Source organism: Sporothrix brasiliensis (genome assembly GCF_000820605.1).
Source record: "Sporothrix brasiliensis 5110 chromosome Unknown Cont12, whole genome shotgun sequence".
Taxonomy (NCBI): domain Eukaryota; kingdom Fungi; phylum Ascomycota; class Sordariomycetes; order Ophiostomatales; family Ophiostomataceae; genus Sporothrix; species Sporothrix brasiliensis.
The window spans coordinates 518,234-538,910 of record NW_024467131.1 but is presented as its reverse complement, the minus strand read 5'-3'; the positions used below and the strand labels follow the sequence as shown (position 1 = coordinate 538,910).

General features: G+C 54.2%; 6 protein-coding genes across 6 annotated transcripts; 4 read left to right on the top strand and 2 right to left on the bottom strand.

Annotated features, from left to right (window-relative positions):
- Nucleotides 1–214: 214 nt before the first annotated feature.
- SPBR_03953 (uncharacterized protein) lies at nt 215–1,513 on the top strand (the record flags this gene model as incomplete). Its single annotated transcript, XM_040762241.1, has 1 exon — nt 215–1,513. One exon carries the CDS (start codon nt 215–217, stop codon nt 1,511–1,513), a length of 1,299 nt encoding a protein of 432 aa, XP_040623328.1.
- A 513-nt stretch (nt 1,514–2,026) lies between these two features.
- SPBR_04011 (IM17 NEUCR Mitochondrial import inner membrane translocase subunit TIM17) lies at nt 2,027–2,559 on the bottom strand (the record flags this gene model as incomplete). Its single annotated transcript, XM_040762298.1, has 2 exons — nt 2,027–2,422; nt 2,491–2,559. 2 exons carry the CDS (start codon nt 2,557–2,559, stop codon nt 2,027–2,029), a joined length of 465 nt encoding a protein of 154 aa, XP_040623327.1.
- A 4,143-nt stretch (nt 2,560–6,702) lies between these two features.
- On the top strand, nt 6,703–9,681 carry SPBR_03899 (di- and tripeptidase; the record flags this gene model as incomplete). Its single annotated transcript, XM_040762187.1, has 1 exon — nt 6,703–9,681. One exon carries the CDS (start codon nt 6,703–6,705, stop codon nt 9,679–9,681), a length of 2,979 nt encoding a protein of 992 aa, XP_040623326.1.
- A 2,375-nt stretch (nt 9,682–12,056) lies between these two features.
- Nucleotides 12,057–12,611, top strand: SPBR_04009 (plastocyanin-like domain-containing protein; the record flags this gene model as incomplete). The annotated part of the gene is made up of 1 exon (XM_040762296.1): nt 12,057–12,611. The coding sequence occupies one exon, from the start codon at nt 12,057–12,059 to the stop codon at nt 12,609–12,611; it is 555 nt and encodes a 184-aa protein (XP_040623325.1).
- A 1,492-nt stretch (nt 12,612–14,103) lies between these two features.
- On the top strand, nt 14,104–15,952 carry SPBR_03930 (uncharacterized protein; the record flags this gene model as incomplete). Its single annotated transcript, XM_040762218.1, has 2 exons — nt 14,104–14,152; nt 14,208–15,952. The coding sequence occupies 2 exons, from the start codon at nt 14,104–14,106 to the stop codon at nt 15,950–15,952; spliced, it is 1,794 nt and encodes a 597-aa protein (XP_040623324.1).
- Nucleotides 15,953–17,138: 1,186 nt separating this feature from the next.
- SPBR_04000 (uncharacterized protein) lies at nt 17,139–17,882 on the bottom strand (the record flags this gene model as incomplete). Its single annotated transcript, XM_040762287.1, has 1 exon — nt 17,139–17,882. One exon carries the CDS (start codon nt 17,880–17,882, stop codon nt 17,139–17,141), a length of 744 nt encoding a protein of 247 aa, XP_040623323.1.
- Nucleotides 17,883–20,677: the final 2,795 nt, after the last annotated feature.

The window sequence follows — 20,677 nt, the reverse complement described above, 5'->3', positions numbered from 1 at the left end:
ATCTCTACCCATCTCGTTAACAGTCGTCGCCGTCTCGTTCCACATTCTCTCTTCTCTCTTGACTTCCCTTGTCTCCGTCCCAAGACTCTTCTCCGCTCCGAGCCTTTCTCTCGTCCGTCCCTTGTCCGTGAGCTAGTCCTCCAAGCTTCAGCTGCCTGTTTGTCAGCCTCTCACTCTTTCTCTGCACACACTCTCTCCCCACCAGCCCCTCGTCATGGGTTCCGCCGGTCCTCGCTCGCCCCATGTGCTGATCATCGGCGCCGGCATGGGCGGCCTGTTTTTTGCGCAGTTCCTCCGCAAAAAGGGCATTTCGTTTAGTATTTTCGAGCGCGATGCCAGCCTCACCGCCCGCAAACCGGGCTGGGCCATTGGCCTGTCCATGAACGACGACTTTGCCAGCTTCATGCCCGACGACGTGCCCAGTCTTCGCGACGCCAACCATCTGCTGCCGCTCGACCTGCCGTCGCAGGTCGTCCTGTTCCCGCCCGGCGGCGCGCGCATCGGCGTCACCGACACGCCCGAGACGCCCTGTGTGCGGGCCAACCGGGGCAAGCTGCGGGCGCTGCTGCTGACGGGGCTGGATGTGCAGTGGGGCAAGGCGTTGACGCGGTTCGACGAAGACCGCGCGGCCCACACGGTGACGGCCTATTTCGAGGACGGCACGTCGGCCACGGGCGACTTGCTGGTCGGCGCCGACGGCACGTTCAGCAAGACGCGGGAGCATGTGCTGGGCGTGAGCAACGCGGAGACGCTGCAGCCGCTGCCCATGGCCATGGTGGGCGGCGAGACGACGCTGCGCTACACCGCGCCGGACGCCGACGGCAACGAGTGCCTGGCAGCCCGGCTGATGCGCATAGCATTCAGCTCGTTCCTGGTCATCCGGCCCGGCGGCACGTTTTTCTGTGGCGTCGACAGCGTGGCCCCCGACAAGGACGCCGTCCGCTTCTACTGGCTCCAGTACATGCGCGACCCGTCGTATGCCGACCCCGTCAACGGCAACAAAAACCACTGGCTGCGGACGGCGACGCAGCAGCAGAAATACGATGCCGTCGTCCAGTACCAAGAGGAGGCCGGCTTCGACCCGGCGCAGGTCGCGATTGTGCGCCACGGCGGGCCGGCCGCCGTCACCAAGGAGTTCCTGTGCCTCTACGATGCCGTGCTGCCGACGCTGCCGACACACGGCGGGCGTGTCTTTTTGATCGGCGACGCCGCCCATCCGACGACGCCCTTCCGCGGCGAGGGGGGCATCATGGCCATCAAGGACGCCCTGCAGCTCACGGACTTGCTGGCCGAGGCAAACGTGGAGGATGCCGCGGCGTTCCAGGCAAAGCTCGATGCGCTGCAGGACGCGGTGGCCCAGCGCGGCGCCGAGATTGTGGCCACGGCGCGCCAGATCGTCGTCGGCGCCGGCGGTGCTGCCGCTGCCAAGACCAAGCCGTCGGGCTGGGGCCACGAGGCGTCGCCCATTCCGCTGTACACGGGACCTCTTGGTTTGGAAGTGGCCAAAGAGTGAAGAATGTGACTGAATGATATAATGCCACGGCCTCGTGGATGTTACGATTCGAATGCCCCTGCATTGTTTAGGCAGATTGTGCTTGTCGTTTAATTATATGTATTTTGTGTGTGAAAGATACGTAAACGATAAAAATGGTGTCAACGTAGTCCAACACAACCGGTGCGCCGTGATGGAGCGAAGATGGTATATCCCTGTCCTGCGTCACCGACATGGTCTTCCCATTCCCCTCGGTCTATTTTTAGTACAAAATTGCCGTTGAAACGCCAGTCCTCGTTGTATGCAAAGGAGATGAAAGAATGCAGATGAGACAAGATATCGACAAGCCTCTCCATAAAGACAGAAAGAGAAGAAACGAGAACGAAGGACCAAAAAAAGGGAAAATAAGAAAAGAACACCCAAGAAACCCAGAGTCAAGCCAAAATAGAAAGAGGGAGTAGTGTGGTGTATATGTTTGTGGATCGTCGTATCGTGATCCAAGGATCGTCGTCGTCGTAGGTGTCGTTCGGGCCCCTACAGAGCAATCTTCTCCGGCTGAGGCGGCGGCGCCGGCAAGTCCAGCTTCGTGCCACCCGCCATCATCTTTTGGAACGCAATGCCGACACCCTCAATCACCGCCAGCAGCACCGCACAGCCAATGGCGCCGTTGCGCGCCGCTTTGTAGCCGCCGCGGATGGCCAGCGAGCCGCCCGTGAAGAAGCCGGCAATAATGGCATTGTACGGGTCCTCCTTCTTGCGGACGCCCTTGACCGCGCAGTCAAACGTCGAGAACAGGCCGCCCCACACGCCAAAGTTGCCGCCCAGCACCGGAGCCCGCATCTTGATGGCCGTCAGCGCGCCGATGCGGCGCTCGCCGTACGGGGAGTTGCGGAAGCCCTTGATGCCGTGCCAGATGGTGCCACCGATGGCCTAGAAACAGAGACAGTTAGCAGGGTCCATTTCTGTACGATAGAGCACACACTACTGGTCGTACATACACCCATGCAAAAGGCACCACCAAAGTCATTGAGAATGACATATGGGCAGGGATCGCGGCCGTGATCCATTGTGAGATGTGTAGGGAGGAAGACAAAGGACGGCCGGGGAAAGTCGACGAAGTCGAGGAGACCGAGACTGTGCTGCCGTCAAGCACCAACTACCGGGAATCGGGGCGAGTACGATTGCGAGTTCGCGAGGACGGACAGAGAGATCCGATCCCAGACGACAAAATCTTCGCCGAGGTGCAATCGTCGTAGTCGTCAGGGTCGTCGCGGTCGTCGCTGGCAAGTGTCGTTGTTGACAAGCGTCGTGGCCAGAAGGGGTGAGTATGAGTGGGTAAAGTACGCGGTCGTGGTATGGTCGTTGTAGTCGGTCGCTCGACGTCGTGCGGGTTGCGTTTGGCAGAAAAAATCGACAGACCTAAGCGTGCCTCTTTTTGCCTTATTTTTTTTGCCTTTTTTTTTGGCTACGGGGAACAACGATTGGCGGGCACTCTTACCTTCTTCGCCCTTCTACGTTTTCTTCGGCCGGGGTGTCCCGCCACGCGTCGGTTAGAGAAAATTTCACCAGGTTTTGCAGCAATCTGCACGTGATATGTCACCCTTTGTGATTATGTAATCATATCCAGTCGAGATGCTCGTGCTGCTCGCTGAGATACGTGATCAGTCACTGCATTTTTGTTATGTGAAAGAATCGTAGATTAAATAGAGGTCAGTCTTCGAACTGTCCTAGACGAATTTTCGGTTTGAGATAAATAAGGAAGTGAAATATACGATACTCTTACATTTTCTAATATTTGGATTTATTTAAATCACGGATGTTTTTTTTTGCAGGTTTTTTTTTTATGGCAGATAAAATTCTAAATAGAATTGTGATGAAGAAATCATCCTTTGACTGCCAAATCCAAAACAAGGGAGAAATAACCGCTGTATGTGGCATGTACCAATAGACGTATTGTGACGATTCACACACGGTCCTGAGCGTCGTCAGTGAGCACCTCACGTCGTGTACCAAGCTCCCACCGAATATGACGTTCCAATAGGAGACTAAATAAATCGACAGCCTGAGGTACTCTCATAGAATAAAGATATTTGATCCTACTTAACACCTTTGAGTGACATCCCGTGACTCCTCATAATTCTTTTGATTATACAATGTATTCATCGTGCACGAAGCTTGCCCCGAGAAGCCTGACATCTGCAAGCCCAACGGAATGGATAGATGGCAAACCAAACTTCATAGAAGGACAAGCATCATATTGGTGGCTCAAATGCAAATTCACATAGATGAAAAAACTCATATTGTGATGGAACTGTTTAGTACCAAGCTTCTGAGTTCTGTCACTTTAGTCAGCCTTATTTGTTGACTGATATCCAGCATGTGGGACAACATTAACACGCAAAGGGAAACACGAAGGACAGGCAGTGGAAGTGATGGCATTCTATTTTGTCTGTTTTAAGGATGGGTTTAAAATAAGGCGCAACTGACGACTGAAATCACCGGTAGATAAAGTTGAACTATATCTATCTAAGGCAATAAAAATAAGAGAGAAAAACTAAAATATAACGCAAATCTGTGTTGCTTGCGATATTTATCACGCACAGCTTTGGTTATGGCCTATGATAATCTTATCAAAGGAGTACGTAATACTCCGTACATACTGAACTGGAACGGGGCCGGAGAAGATGTCGCGCAGCACAGTCTACTCTTTATTCTGTGACACACCCACAGCATGCACTGGTCCATACTCTACAGTCGCTCGCGAGCGGGACAAGAGGCACAAGTCGTGGGTAACACAAAAGTAAGAGTCGTCAGCGGTGATCGGGTGCGTTGCATTGGTACTTGTGACACACCAAATGCATGACCGACGGGATTCCTGAGCGAATAACCTGGCAACGAATGTGAAGGACACTGCGGTTGGTTGAGTGAACGCCGTTTTCTTCGACTAGTTGGCTCCTTCGTTTGTGTATTTTTCGCTTTTCTTTTCTTTTGTTCTATTCTCCTACTTTTCGACATTTTGAATTTCTTTTGCTGTGCTCTAATTGTCCAATAAAAACGGGGCTCTGCCAAGAAACAAAGCAAGGCTGAAAATGTGACGGATGCGTGAAGAGGGGAAAGTAATGCAGCTCAAATCACAGCGAAATTCACAGAATCGTTCACAGCACAGACGGAAACGCCGATCTCGGTAAAGCAAAGTGGTGCTGGCCGAGCGAGAAAAGTGCGCAAGAAAATTAGATAGGGGACATATGCAAACGAAGCAACGCAAAACAACACATGCGTCAAAGACATGAGGAAACGAGAAGACGGGAACACGACATCTGATCTCTTCACCGTCTTTCTGGCGAATGCAGCTCCTGTTGGAGAGAAAAGAGAGTCCACTTTTCCCTAAACACATAACTCCTTCCCGCTTGCAGTCTTACAACATACTACTGGGTCCGCCCCATGACTCCCGCTTCTCATGACTTACACTGTTTGTCTCACGCACATTTTTTGTCTTATTAATTTACAGATCCGAGCTGCTCCGGAATTCGACTTATTGGTCCCCTTCCCCTTGCTTCATCCCCTTTTGCTTCCATGCAAGCTTCCGTCTTTCGTGTCTCTTGATTTACCGCTTCTTCCCCTGAAATATTTTTTTCTTCTACCTATTCTTATGTGTATTTCTCTTCACCTCCTAATTCTCTTCTTATGATGCCATTGTATGTTGATTTGCGTCATTCGGCACACTGAACCGAAGACAATCAAAGCAACCAGGGCCGTATGTGAGAAGGCGGACAAGGCAGTTGGCAGACAAGAGGGCAGAAGTGGAAGAAGGAAAGAAGGTAAAAGGACACCGTGACCGGTGACACTGTGCGGCGAGAATAGTACAAAAGACGGCGACCGCCGTTTTTGCCTGTCGAATTTGTCGGCCTTGCTGTAGCTACCTCATCGTCTCCGAGTCGACATCGCCAGATAAACACCATACCACACTCAGACAACACAGGGAGAATTCCCAGATCACACTCTCCCAGATCACCCAAGTCACCCAAATCTCCCAGATTGTCCCTTCCATAGATGGCGGCTGCAGAAGTAGTGGCCGTTGCCGCGGCTGGCATGCGGCCAGGATTTGGACTGCGACGAGGCGTGGGGGTTCTGAGAAGAGGCATCGACACCACCACGACCGCGTCTACAACGACCACAGTGACAAACTCAAACACTTCCACACCCCTGGCGGTCCTAGACAGAAAACAAGAAGCCGGCTGGCAAATGCCTCGAGGCTGTCCGAGTTGCCGAGAACGGCAACTAGCCGACGGCGGCGAAATACTGGATGTGGGTGAGTTCTGCCACTTTCTTTGCTATCGTGAAGATTGCGACTTTGGATGTCTGTCCTTTCTTCTTTGTTTCGTTCATTCTATGCTGGTCTCGTGACTTTTCTCTTACGTTTTCCTTTAAGGAATCCCCTATTTCACTCCAGTCACCCCATACTCGTCTCGTCACATTTGCACGGAACCTGCATTTTGTTCAGGTCACCACTCTTGACGAATATGTGGAGTAGAAACAGGAGAGCAAGAGGATCAACGGAGAAACCCAACATCTGCCCTTCAATTTCACAGTCCTTTTTTTAATTCCCTACTTCGACTTCCACCTACTGCTACGGCCCGTGGGACGGCCGCTAAAACAGCAAGCGCCACGGCACCTCTCCCCAAAGTCCACCTTCTGGGAAGGAATGGCCAGAGTCTGGGGGAAACAGTGGCCCAGTGGTCCAGACGCCCCACTAATTGCTAATGACAAAGGGCAGCTCCTGCCATTTTTGCCATGCTGTCATGCTGTCATGCCATGGCGAGATCAACCACAGCACTGGCGCAACTTGTGTTAGCGCCGTTTCTTGGTCGTGCTTGCCTCGCTTTCGGCACATCTTGGGCGGTCTGGCACCTGTGACTCGCTGTCAAGCTGTCTCAGTTTAGTGTGCCTTCCTATTTTCACCCAGTTTCTGCCGTTTTTTCAACTAGCTCCACTCTGCTTTTTCCGTATGCATTTGCCAATCATCGTCAAACGAGCTTCCCCAATTGGATTGACTGCAATACATCGCACCTGCCGTCACCTAATGCACGTTCCTCCCCTAGACACACAACTTTTCCTTTTCTTCTCTCCCCTTTCTCTATAAATCCCCGATCTCTTTGTCTTTGTCACACTGCCACCAGCATTAACTGACTACCGACCTCGACACAGCCGTCATGCCGGCCGTCGTCCCCCCGCAGGCCGCGCCGCGGTCGTCGTCGTCGGCGACGCTGGCCATGGCCGACGGCGAGGGTGGCACGCAAGGCTCTCCCCCCGAACGGCTTCACGACCTCAAGCACGACAGCTCTGTATTGGCCATTGCCGTCAGCGGCGAGTACGTTTTTGCCGGCACACACGATGGTGAGATTCTCGTGTGGTCCCTCGACAGCTTCCAGCAGGTCACCCGCATCCAAGCCCACAAGCGCAGCGTCCTGTGCCTGTTCATGTCGCCAGCCGGCACGGCATCCTCGACATTCTCGACATCCTCTACATCCTCCACTTCCTCGACAAACCCCTCGACAGACTCCTCTTCCCTCCCACCCGGCCCCCTCCTCGTCTCGTCTGCTGGCGACGCCACCATCAGCATCTGGTCCCCAACGACCTTCCAGCGTCTGTACGAAATCTACAGCACCTACGACGTCGGTGACATCTTTAGTGTCGCGTTGTCCGTGCAGCACCAGACCGTCTACATTGGCGCCCAAGATACCACCATCCAGTGGGTCAAGGTCAACGACCCGCGCCGCCGCGTCACCCCCGAATCGGCTCACCACCCGGACAAGCGCCAGCACCGCTTCTTCGACTCCAAGGCCGTGGGCGGCACCACGACGCCGCGCCGCAACGAGGAGCGGTGGGGTCTGATACCACGTGCTCAGACCGTGCTCGAAGTACACCCGAGCGCCATCCGCCAGTTTGCGCACTATGGTTACGTGTACAGCATGCTGATGGCGCGGGGGCCGGCGCATAACTTGGGTGTGGACGAGGAGGTGTTGATTTCCGGTGGCGGCGACGGCACGGTTAAGGTGTGGAAGATTGGGCAGGTCGCCGAGGGCGGTGCTGGACATGTCGACAAGGAGGAGGCGGACGACAGCGACGACATGGACGAGACCGGCGGCACGATCCGCGAGGTCATGACGCTGGGCCATGACGACGGCGCATCCGTGCTGTCACTGGCTATTGACGGCTCGTTCCTATACTGTGGCAAGCTGGACGGCGTCATTGAGCTCTGGGACCTGGACACGCGCCAGCGCCTGCGCGTCATCAAGGCCCACAACAGCGCCATTATGACGCTGCAGATGAACTGGGGCGCGCTCATCAGCGCCTCTGCCAACGGCTTTGCCGCCAAGCACAACACTGTCCACTACGGCGGCGCTTCCTCCGACGACCTGTCGTCCTCGTCTGCCTCTGCGTCCACCGAGACCGTCAGCGTCAGCCAAAAGTACCAGTGCATCAGCCGCTGGCAGGCTCACGACGGCAAGGTTCTGGCCTCGGCCACCACAACGTACAAGAAGGCCCGCCTCTACATTACGGGCGCCAACGATGAGATCGTCAGCATCTGGCGCGTGGGCGATCGCTGCAGCACGGGTGCCCTGGGCGATGGCCAGACGGCTGCCAATGGCGATTCGGCCGCTGTCGCAGCGGCGGAAGACGTCATGATTGTGAACCTGCGCGACTTTGTCGCCTACAAGACGGTGTCGTCGCGGCCCGAATTTGCCGAGGACTGCCACCGCGGCGCCACGTTCCTCTGCTCGCTCTTCAAGAAGCTGGGCGGCGAGGTCGAGATGCTGCAGACCCGCGACAAGGCCCACAACCCGGTGGTGTATGCCAAGTTTGCGGGCAAGCAGCAGCAGGAGGTACACGAGGGCACGTCTGAAACCAGGCGCAAACGCATTCTGTTCTACGGCCACTACGACGTCGTTGCCGCCGACACGAAAAAGGGCAAGTGGTTGTCGGATCCGTTCGCCCTGAAGGGCGTCAACGGCTATCTGTATGGCCGCGGCGTCAGTGACAATAAAGGGCCCATCATGGCGGCGCTGTATGCCGTGACCGACTTGTTGCAGGCCAAGAGTCTCGAGTCGGACGTTATTTTCCTGATTGAGGGCGAAGAAGAGACTGGGTCGCGCGGTTTCCAGGAGACGGTGCGCGAGCACCAGGCCCTGATTGGTCCCATCGACTACATTCTGCTGGCCAACAGCTACTGGCTCGACGACGAGACCCCGTGCCTGACGTATGGCTTGCGCGGCGTCCTGCACGCCACCGTCTGCGTCGACTCGGCCAACCCGGACCTGCACTCGGGCGTCGACGGCTCCTACATGATGGCCGAGCCGTTGTCGGACCTGACCATGGTCCTCTCGAAGCTCAAAGGACCACGCAACCGCGTCATGATTCCCGCCTTTTACGACGGCGTCCTGCCCCTTCGCCCCGAAGAAGAGGCCCGCTTCGACGCCATCACCAGCATGCTCGTCCAGCGCAACCCCGACACGAGCGAGCCCGCCGATATTTTGAAGGCCGGGCTGATGTCCCGCTGGCGCGAACCCAACCTGACTATCCACCGCTACAAGGTGTCCGGCCCGGACGGCAGCCTGGTCAGCTGCCACGCGTGTGCCAACATTAGCTTTCGGCTGGTGCCGGGCCAGGAGCTCGACGACATTGTTGCGAGCCTCGAGGCGTTTTTGCAGAGCGAGTTTGCCGCGCTCGAGTCCACGAACACGCTGACCGTGCACGTCGACAACAAGGCCGAGCCCTGGCTGGGCGACCCGGACAATTACATTTTCCAGACACTCGAGGCGGCCATTATCAAGGCATGGGGGATGGACGGCCCGGTTGTTGCGGTGGAGCCGGAGGAGGAGAAGGAGAAAAATGTCGAGGCGACAACCGAGACGGCAACCGAGATGGCAACCGAGACGGCAACCGAAGCGGCCACAACGGCGAGGACTGCCGTGCCGTCGCCTGTCTACAAAGCCCGCCGCCCCCTCTACATCCGCGAAGGCGGCTCGATCCCCGCGATCCGGTTCCTCGAAAAACAGTTTGGCGCGCCCGCCGCGCACCTGCCGTGTGGCCAGGCCAGCGATGCGGCGCATCTCGACAACGAACGCCTGCGTGTCGTCAACCTGCTCAAGAGTCGGGCTATTTTCAAACAGGTCTTTGAGACCTTGTAGAATGCATTACTTACCATTTTTTTTTCTTTTCGTTTTTTTCTTTTCGTTTTTGCGCAAGGAAAGACGGTATGAGTAACGGATAAAAGATAGCGAGTGTCTCTTTTTGTTTCTTTCCCATCGTGCAACATTTTCGCATTGGCGTTTGGCTGTGCTTGTCATACGAGTAAAATGGAATATCCCCTACAAACAACGGAAATCGGTCAAGCTAATCAGTGTGGTTTAATTGCGAGTTTAACGTCGTCATAATGAAAAGAGTTGGTGCTATTTGCTGTTGTCTGCATAACCATTCACGCTTACAACGCGCTGTGTGACTTTGCCTTTACAAACATGGAGCTGCGACTAAATTTGAGGTCTCGGAGATGCACGAGACGCACGTCGCATGCCGGCGCATGTCGTGGCACTCTGCACTGCCTGCTGACCCCCGTAAGGCCATATCCTCTCTCATACCGAGTGCCAGGTAGTGTCTTTTCGATTCCCACGGGGCACGATCTTGCAGGTCTGTTTATTTTTGGTCACCTTACAAAGATTCTGTCCTTGTGCCAAGGCTGTGGCCAGGCTTTGTTACAGACGTGCGTTGTGCTCATTGTCAAAAGTTGATGGCAGGTCTGTGCTCGTTGTGTGTCTCACGCCCAAGACGCGCTCTGTCCTATTTCCGCCGTTCCCCATGTCACTGCCGCTACTTCACTTCAAATATTCAAGTCAGTAATGAAGAAAGGGGTTCGCTGATGAGTAGTGGCTCAAGGACGTCGTATTCTCGTGACACGCAGAGGACGTTCCACGTTCCCCATTTACTTTGTCTCTTGTTTCTGTTTTTTTTTTTCTTTTTTTTTTTCTTCTTTTTTTTTCTTCTTTTTTTTCTTCTTTTTTTCTTCTTCTTTTCTTCTTTTTTTTCTCTTTTTCGCCTTTTTTTTGGTCTTTCTCCATTTTCCGTCTTCTTCGCTGGCTCTTACTAAATAGTTGTATTCTCACCACTCCCTGTCTACTTTCGTATTTGTGAGAGTAGGGCAAAAATGACGGTTCTCTCATTTTCCAATACTATGTAACATTTTGTCACTGCGAATCCTGGCCTTTTGATCCTCAGCGTCTGTAAGACACCGACCAGCTGGATCCTGCGTCGTATACATCGTACCATGCACTAAGTACGGCTGCTGTGTATTTCTGTCCCTGTTCTCTGGCGAAATTGGCCGGACTGGACAGGGTATGCAAATTATGCGTCTAAAAGGACATTGCAGTGGCTTCCCTCATCCTCATCTCACGTCTCTCATCTCGCGTCTCACGCCTCAGGACTTAGTGTCATAGCATGTGTCTATTCCTCTGTCGGAGGAATACGCGTTGCCGTTTGTGGCACGTGTAGTACGATGGTATGTTTCGTTTGTCAACACTCACCCCTGCGTCGTACACAGCACGGCAGGTGAGCTAGCGCAGTGTCTGCGTGGCGACCAGCTAGAAATACAACCGGGATGTGTTGTCGAGCAATGTGTTGGTCAAGTGTGGCCGTGAGGCTGTCGAAGGAGGACGGTAGGGGACGGCAAGAAAATAGTGAAAATACGGTAAACGAAGAATAAGAAAGCAAAGGGCAGCCGACTGCGGCTCATCCTCTCGGATTGCTGCTTTTCCGGGCAGTTGGGACTGGCAGTTGACAAGCTGACAAACAGTCAGAAGCACGGTGAGGGCATCCGGAAGCGACGGACGAAAAGAGGAAACAGAGAAACAGAGTCGTGGCGAAACTGAAATAAGGTTGTTTTGTGGAGAAACAAGTGACTGGAGGCTCGGGGAAGCAGAGCCACACTGTTGGGCTATTCTTAACTGGGGCTCTGAGTGGATGCAACGCAAACAGCCCACAAGGTCGAGAATGGGAGACGGACAAATGCAACGCTCCTCAGCGGGCATGTCAGATGCCGAAAGGGGCTGAGCCACCGTCCTGATGGCTGCGTTCCGTTGTCCAGTCCAGCCCCAGTCTCTCCTCGTCGCACCAAGACACGCTTGGTAGATTGTTAGCCACAGTCGAGTCCTTCCACTTACACGGATGGTGGCTCAATAGCGATGCGAAGCGTACGATGCTGATGTGAGGCTTGCATGCCAAAAATATCACCAAAAGGAAGCTAACAAAGTAAAATAACACACGGTGAGATTGAGTAAGATCGTGGAAATTTGCTGTTTACGAGCAATGGGCGTATTTTGGAAGACGAGGACATGTCTATAAAAGTCGAGGACTTGGTCATTGAAATCGACAACTTCTTTTCGTATTCTCAACATCTTACTCACAAGCAACAATCAACAATCAACACTTTCAACACTCTCACCACTCTCAACAACACAACAAAACCAACACATAACACTCCACCACCTTCTCCATTTATCACCCCACAATCAACATGTTCGCCAAGACTGCTTCTATCGTCGCCCTCCTGGCCGCGGCCGCCTCAGCTGTGCCTACGGCCACCACGGGCGGCAACCTCGTCTCCCGCACCAATGGCGAGCGCGCCATTACCCACACGGTTGTCGCCGGCCGTGCGGGCCTCCACTTTGACCCCGAGAACGTCGTCGCCGAGGTGGGCGACGTCATCGAGTGGCACTACCTGCCCGCCAACCATTCCGTGGCCCAGTCCAGCTTCGGCGCGCCCTGCCGGCCCCTGAGCAGCGGCGCCGGCTTCTTCTCCGGCTTCCAGCCCGTCGCCTCGGGCCAGGGCCCGGACGTCTTCCAGATCGTCGTGCAGAACAGCAACCCCATCTGGTACTACTGCGCGCAGACCAAGGGCAACCACTGCCAGGCGGGCATGTCCGGCGTCATCAACCAGAAGTTTGACACGCCCAACACGCTGACCGCCTACAAGGCGGCGGCGGCGCTGACGGGCGTCTCGGAGGTGCCGGCGTGGATCAACCCAGCCGAGAATGTCATTCCCAACCCCAACCCCCTGAGCGGTTTCTAAAGATAAAAGAGGATGTGGCGACGACGGCGGCGCTCTCCTTTTTATTTATTTTTTACAATTTCATTCTTCTCTCCTTTGCCCAATAGACGGAAACAATGGTATTTGCATAGCACAGGATTGCATGGCACGGGCTCTTTTGGCGTTTTGAATCGGATTTGGGGATCCTGGGTACCTTGTGGGGATTTGGTCTTTGGTCAATTGTTTGATGGTCTTTTATCTTCGTCTTCGCTCTCTTCTTCTTTTATTTTTGCATACATTCTTGCTTCAGAGCAGCCATTCGCTTTGCATACTATACCAATCAATATTTTTTCTGGAAAAAATGATCGTCCGTTGTATCCAGTGGCGCGTGACTTGCAGAAAAACACGTTCCTGTCCATCATCTACACTCGGCTGGATGAACACTCGAGAGAAACAGTACGTGGACGAACTGCCGTATCGATTCTTGTCGACCAACGTTCTCTCCTGCCAAATAAGCGCTCATGAGACTGGGATATATATTACCCATGTTAAGGGCGCCGTCGATACTGGGCACTGATTGCTGCCATCCTTTTCCCTTTCGTTTCATGCAACTTTCGGTGTGGCGTGTCTATCCAGTTTAGCGAGGCGGACAGAGAAGACTGTTGGTGGCAAATAGAGGCTGAGAGAGACAATGAATGGTTTTATCCGGATGTTTCCCAAAGTTGTGTTTATTTGCTTTCTCCGGACGGAGATGCCAAGATGAAATCAAAATATACATTTCAACGGCTAATCTGGAGCGGAGATTTAATGCTGTAGATTGCGGAGAGGGGTTCCTTATGTGCTCCATTTCTCTGTTCCTTTTCGGTGTCCCGTACGTCAACGTCCGCCATCGTCCACAGATTACTATTGCCTGTTCCTGTTCCCTTACTTCTCAACTTCCTCGCACTCTCCTCCCGCTTCTGTCCCTTCCCTTTCCCCAGACTTGTCCCCACGTATGTATTCCGTTAAGCCCTATTAGTGGAATCAGCGGACGGCTGCCCGTAAGATACAGAACGGAAACAAAAGATAAGCTTCTGGCAGGTCCTTGGTATTATCAAGGCGAAATGGCCACGGCACTTTATATTTAGTGTATCAAAAGTGAAATGACCACAAGCACATAGAGTAAACTCCTAGGCATCGGCAACGGTCGCCAACAAGAATAGGCGCAAGAACGGTTTGTTCGTCGGAAGTATTAAACGGAGAACACGACTCGACCACTCTGTCTAATCTATTTTCCACTACGCCCCCGGGACTACGGAGGGAGGGTCGGCAATCAGGAGCCAGGGGTCAAAGCAAAAGTCTGGACGAAGCCAATATGGAAGCAGGGTAAGATGAGGGGATGGATGGAGAGGTCACCGGTTGCCGGTTTACTGGGTTATCGGCTCCCTTAAATACGTCGTAGGTTCGTCCATGCCGTCGGAGCAGGATCGATTCCCTATGCGTTGACGCAAGCGCACCATTGAGCCCACCATTTGCACCAGCATCCGTTCTCATCATGGCCATCCTCAGCAAACTAACCACTGCGGCGGCCGTGGCGTCATTTTGTAAGTTTGTCGAGCCCCACGTGTGTGTCGTGCCGACACGATACTGACTTCCCAGGCACGTCGGCGTCGGCCCTCGTCCTTCGCGATGGCAACAGCACCGCCCCTGCCTGCCACGCCGTCCCCGCCAACAAGACGTACGACTACATTGTCATTGGCAGCGGCGCCGGCGGCATTCCCATGGCCGACCGTCTCAGCGAAGCCGGCCACTCGGTGCTGCTGCTCGAAAAGGGTCCTGTGTCGACTGGCCGGTGGGGCGGCACGATGAAGCCCAAGTGGCTCGACAACACGAACCTGACACGATTTGATGTCCCCGGCCTGTGCAACCAGATCTGGCACGACTCGGTCGGGGTCGCCTGCACAGACGTGGACCAGATGGCGGGATGTGTGTTGGGCGGTGGCACGGCCGTCAACTCGGGCCTGTGGTGGAAGCCGAACCCGCAGGACTGGAACTGGAATTTCCCCGACGGTTGGAAGTTCGACGACATGGCGGAAGCCACCTCGACCGTCTTTTCGAGAATCCCGGGCACCACGCATCCGTCCATGGACGGCAAGCTGTACCGGCAGGAGGGCTTCGACATGCTGGGCGGCGGGCTGAAGGCGGCCGGGTGGCAGGAGATTGTGCCCAACGAGCACCCCGAGCTCAAAAACCACACGTTTGGCCACAGCACGTTCATGTACAGCGGCGGCGAGCGCAGCGGTCCGCTGGCGACGTACTTGGTCTCGGCCAGCCAGCGGGGGCCGGACAAGTTTGCCCTGTGGCCCAACACAATGGTGCGGCGGCTGGTACGCACGGGCGGACACGCCACGGGCGTCGAGATCGAGTGCACGACTCTGGGCGGTGGAAGTGGTGGTCATGCGGGAGTGGTGCAGCTGACGCCCGGCACGGGCCGTGTGATTGTGTCGGCGGGCGCCTTTGGATCGGCCAAAGTGCTGTTGCGCAGCGGCATCGGTCCGGCCGACCAGCTCAACATCGTTAAAAACTCAGCAGAGGATGGTGCCACGATGATTGGCCAAGACAGCTGGATCGATCTTCCCGTCGGATACAATTTGAACGACCATGTCGGCACCGACATCGAGATTGCGCACCCGGACGTCGTCTTCTACGACTATTACGCCGCCTGGGACACGCCCGTTGTCAGCGACGAGGACAGGTACCTGGCCAACCGCACGGGTATGCTTGCACAGGCGGCGCCTAACTTGGGGCCCATGTTCTGGGAGACGATCCGAGGCACCGACGGCGTCATTCGCCATCTGCAGTGGCAAGCCCGTGTCGAGGGTGCGAGCAACACCAGCATGACCATCACGCAGTACCTGGGCACCGGCTCGGTCTCGCGCGGCCGCATGACCATCACGAAGCGGCTGGACACGTTTGTCTCGACGCCACCGTACTTGCACGATGATTTTGACAAGGAGGCCGTTGTGCGCGGTATTGAGAACCTGGTCAAGACACTGTCGCCTGTGGCCAATCTGACTTGGGTTCGCCCTGCGCCCAATGTGACCGTCGCCGACTATGTGGCAAGCATCCCCGCCAAGCCGGCGCAACGCTGCTCCAACCACTGGATCGGAACGGCTAAGATGGGCGTGGACGATGGCCGCGCGGGCGGCACGGCCGTGGTCGACACCGACACGCGCGTGTACGGCACGGACAATGTGTTTGTGGTTGATGCCTCGGTCTTCCCCGGCCACATCACCGGCAACCCGTCGGCCATGATTGTCATTCTGGCAGAGCACGCTGCCAAGAAGATCCTAGCCCTGCCGCCAGTCAAACAGTCGGTCCCTCCGAAACCTCCAACCATGTAGGAGAGAGGGAACTAATTGTATGTAAATGGTCATGTCAAGTCGATGAGAGACACAAGGGACGTGACAACTGACCGTTTGTAAAGTATTGGTTGCTAGTACTTTGTTGCTACCCCCAACATTATGTTGTTTTGTTGTATGTTCCGAGCTCTACACCATCGTGATCACCGCAACGCTCGTGACTGTGAAAACTGCTAGTTGCTTTCTTCAGGGCCGATGTGCCCCGACAACTCCGCCGACTCGAAAACGGCTCGACGATGTCGTTGATCTCAGTGCATCGCTATGCTATGTAGTGTGGGATGCTGAATTGGCGAGCGGACATGGGCAGTGCGACATCGCGGAGGACAATTCAACTATGTTCGTCATGGTTGCGTTAGCGTATTAAAGATGAGCTCAGACAGTATTTGGGCTTGACATGGAGACCTGCTGCATGATCACACCGTCATTGCCTCCGTCTGACAGTCACCGCCCGAGTGTCGCCACATTGCCATCCTTGCAGGGTATGTTCATGCCAGGCACGCGGGTCTCTCTCTCACTGTCCTCGGTGTATTTGGTGTTTTAGCAGACTGAAAGGCCGCTGAGGTCAATGGTAGCACTGGTTCCAAGTCGTTATTCTCACCAATGTCATGTTTACGATCGCCGCCATTGCGGAACGGACAGCTTCCGCCGGTGGCAACCAAAAGAATCGTGGAAGCTGGTGTCTGTCCCCTCGTCTAGGCGACTTCTTTTTCCTCTGTCGAAACAAGAAATGGCGGGGCTGACTTGAACCACTTATCCTCGACGTCGTCATGTCTGGGCGGCTCTTGTGGCCTTTTGTGCAGTCGACATGGTCGCAGCAGTGGTAAATGATTGAGATGATTCCCGGGGGGGGGGGGGGGGGCTGTAAAATGGTCGTTGAACGAAGAGGAGGAAAAAGGAGAAAGACGCGAAGGAGGCTAAAGCAATAAACAGAAGAACACGAGGTAGGCTCAAACAACCGAAATAGGTAGGCGCCCCACCAGGGGAGCTGCGGTCGACAGAGGAAGGTTCAACCAAGGAAGGGAGAGGGGCACCTGCCTCTCAGTGCCATCCATTATTTTACGAGTGATGAGCTGTTTTCGTTTTCATGAGATGCTGTCGGAAATGCGTACATCATCATCCAAGCTACTGTCCATAATTGCATCCGGACAAATGACGTCCCCGACCACTCCTACTCTGGCTTGCGAGCAATGACCCAGTGGAAGTCCACATCGTCGACATCGTCCGACTCCAGCTTGCTCACTTCCAACGTCAGGCCGCCTTCACCGACCACAGCCGCCTCCGTCTGCGGCATCCCCAGTCCGCTCCAGTACATCCACCCTTCGTCCTGCTTCAGCCACTTGTCGATCACCATGCCCGGCATGACGCGGTCCGAAAAGTTGGCCAAAAAGTAGCCCGTGCCCGGCTTCAGCCAGCGGCCAATGCGGCCCAGCAGCGTCGCCTGCTCGGCGGCCGGCAGGTGGATGACGCTGTAGAAGCCGACGACGGCGTCAAGCGAGTTATCCGGGAACGCCAGCGCCATCATGTCGCCCTCGACCCAGTCGACCGTGCTCGTGCCGTCGGGGGACACCTTCTCGCCGTGCTCGCCCAGCGCGTCGCGAGCCATGTCGAGCTGGCCCGTGGAGATGTCGTTGGCCGTGACGTGCACCGGGCCCAGCTCTCTCAGCAGCTTCTCGGTGACCGGGCGTCCGGCGCCGCAGCCGAGCTCGAGCACGCGCAAGGGTGTCTTGTCCGTCGAGCCAGCGGGCCGCAGCTTGGCCGTCACCTGGTCGAGGTACGCAACGCGCACCGGCGAGTGGTCGACAGTCCACTTGTTGTAGACGGGCGCGATCGCATCGTACGAGGCCTTGATGCGCGCTTTCAGGTTCTCGGGGACCGTATCAACCGGGCCCGAAGGGATGTGAGCATCAGCCATGGCGCAACGATTGTCGAAAATGAAGGAAGGGTATTGAAAGGGGGGGGAAATATTGTGGTTGGAGACTTGCCACGGTTCGTGACGATGCGTGCTGCTACGATGTGCCGTCGATTTCTGCCCTAGCCAATTTATATGCCCTCTCGCACGTCCCTTGTATGTCAAGAAAGTCGCGATGGGCAGCGCCGTGATCCACGAGACGTTCCCTCCGGATGACTCTTTTGGCCGTCGTGGTCACTAAACGGAGCACAGACGCGCTGCCCCACTAATTTCCCTGCTATTCTGGGGTGTCGGGCGCCACCCGTGTCGCCTAAAAGAGGCTGCCACAAGTACCGCAAGCGCTGTGGTGCCCAGTGAACTGCCGTTGAGAGGCCTCGCAGCGGTTGCTCATTGGCTAAATTGTGCTGAAATATCAACAGCACCTGCATTGCGGGGGGGATCGCCCCGCATTTTCATCTGGGGCGCAGTGATCAAAGCCGTCAAGTACACGGAGCCAAGCCAAAATCAAGGCGACACACGTCGAAGCAATCGCCTTCGAACGGGAGTACGTGATTTCTTGCCGTGGGAGAGCTAATGTATAAAAAAGTATGTGCTTTACGTTGCGCTTTGGCATGGAATCTTAAATTCTCGTGCGAGAAGAGCGTGGGCCAATGGGAGCGCAGATCGATAAATGGAATCAGGGTCCATCAGTACTGATCTTTCGAGCTTATCTGATTTGGTCCCCTGTCTATGTTTGCTTAGACAGTAATTCGTAGTCGTTCTGATTCTTTCCCCACGCCTATGATATAGACTTGCACCCAAAGACTGATTACCATACGATGCAAATTCGCATATGTAAAGAAATATTAACAAAATGAATAAAAAGTACAAGATTAATAATAACTTTAGTTTAATTTCAGCAGATGAATTCTTCACGGCATAGACTGAGCCGGGCCAGCATCTCTACGATTGTAATATTCAGATACCTGTGTATTGTAGTTGTTTTCGGTGGCCTTGCGTCGCATATTTTTACTGCCCTCCAAAGATCAACATCAGAGTGCCCCAAATCGACTGGAGGGTGAAGTGGGCGAGAGCTGAGCAAAATTCTTTCGACTCTACGACATACAATCGTGCCACTAGCACCAATCAATAAGCCATCAAGGCCATGGGCGAATGTACGCCGTCGCTTTTGGGCCGCCGACATAGTATATCCGGATTACTCCATGCGGTATGACTAACATTGCTTTTGCCTGTGTACAGCGGACAGGTCAGCTGACAGTAAATGTAATATCTAGTTTTCTTCCACCCTGTGTGCTGAGTACAACGTTCGTCTCTGGGATCCTCAAGGTGAAGCCCTACCTATATTAGGTGGTGTTTCCCGTTGTAATTTCTTGATATCTCCAACAACTCGAACGTGTCAAAGAGTAGTGGTACGCTCCCAACGCTAATCTGAGAGGTAACGGTCATAATAGCAACACATAGGAGATTCACAACTATCAAGCATGACGACTTTGTGGTGAACAGGAGATGACAAGGAAACGTATCTGTAAATATCCGTTTTTTAACAAAATTAGACTTGAAAAAGACGAAGTCTTATGAGTTGGTGAAAAGCATTCGGAGGGTCGAAATTATTGTTGACGGCGAGGTACCTCTTTATCCCGCACAAACTCGCTTAGTTCAAAGTACCCGCGACAAACATCCGTATGGCGCTAGTACAGGGTCGGCTCCTACTACAAGTCACTAACACGGACCAAAAGTCAACTTACACAAACCAGACCCCCAAATTCCCTACTACGGAATATTAAAATTTCCTTTGCCATGTAAACACAGTGGAGCACTGACACAAATGGAAAGTGAACAAAAGTCTGACGAAGAAGAAGGCCAACAACAGAATGCCTCAACGTCAAAATTCAATTTTGTACCCTTGCCACGATGGTTTTCCGTCCTCTAGAAGGGTTGAAATGCGACTTGGGTGTTTTTTCCAGCCTGAAGGTGATGCTCTCTGCTACGTCATCATGAATAAACCACTGAACCATCATCTCCGAGATGGACGTTTTGAATACACAGTCTGCAAAAGTTACAGCCGACAACCATAGTGATTTCTCCTTCAGCCAACATATGCACCATTGCTGGCCTTTCCGAGAAGTACATCTTCTTCCTTGTCCTAAACCGCGGGCTAGACGACTTTCGCGCCCTTCGTCCTCAGCCAGCACACCGAGGCAAGTGACAGATGTGCAGTTTATTCCGACTAACCGACGCACGGCCAAGAACCACAGCCTACCAGTTCGCCCCCCCCCCCCCCCCCTCCCCCCCATACCTACTCGTTTTGTGGCTGGGACTACGTAGGGGTTGTGTATGTCAGCCGGTCGTTGGGAGATTTGTAAAACGGCTGTAGTCTGGAGAGCAACTGACTCTCCGGTCACAAAACGATAGGCCACAATACATTCTCGAGATGTTGATGACATAAGTATATATAACGAGAGATTAGAACAACGGAGGGGGGGGAGACGCTATGCCCGAAGACTTTTCTGAATCTTATTTCCTCTTTGCATCTCTCCAGTGCCGGTAGCCCTCCCATTTTTTCTAAATCTTATTCCTCTTTGCATGTCTCCCGTGTCACTAACCCTCCCATTTTAAATATCTTAATTCATCTTTGCATCTCCCCGATTCCACTATTCCATATTCCCCAACAGCATCCGCATCGAAAATCACAAAACGAGCGGCCCGTTCAAGCGCACTATCACTTTCATGAGACTCTCAACTCCGCCAAATTCTGCAAAACTACGAAGCAACGTCAAATCTGGTCGATTTTCGAGGAG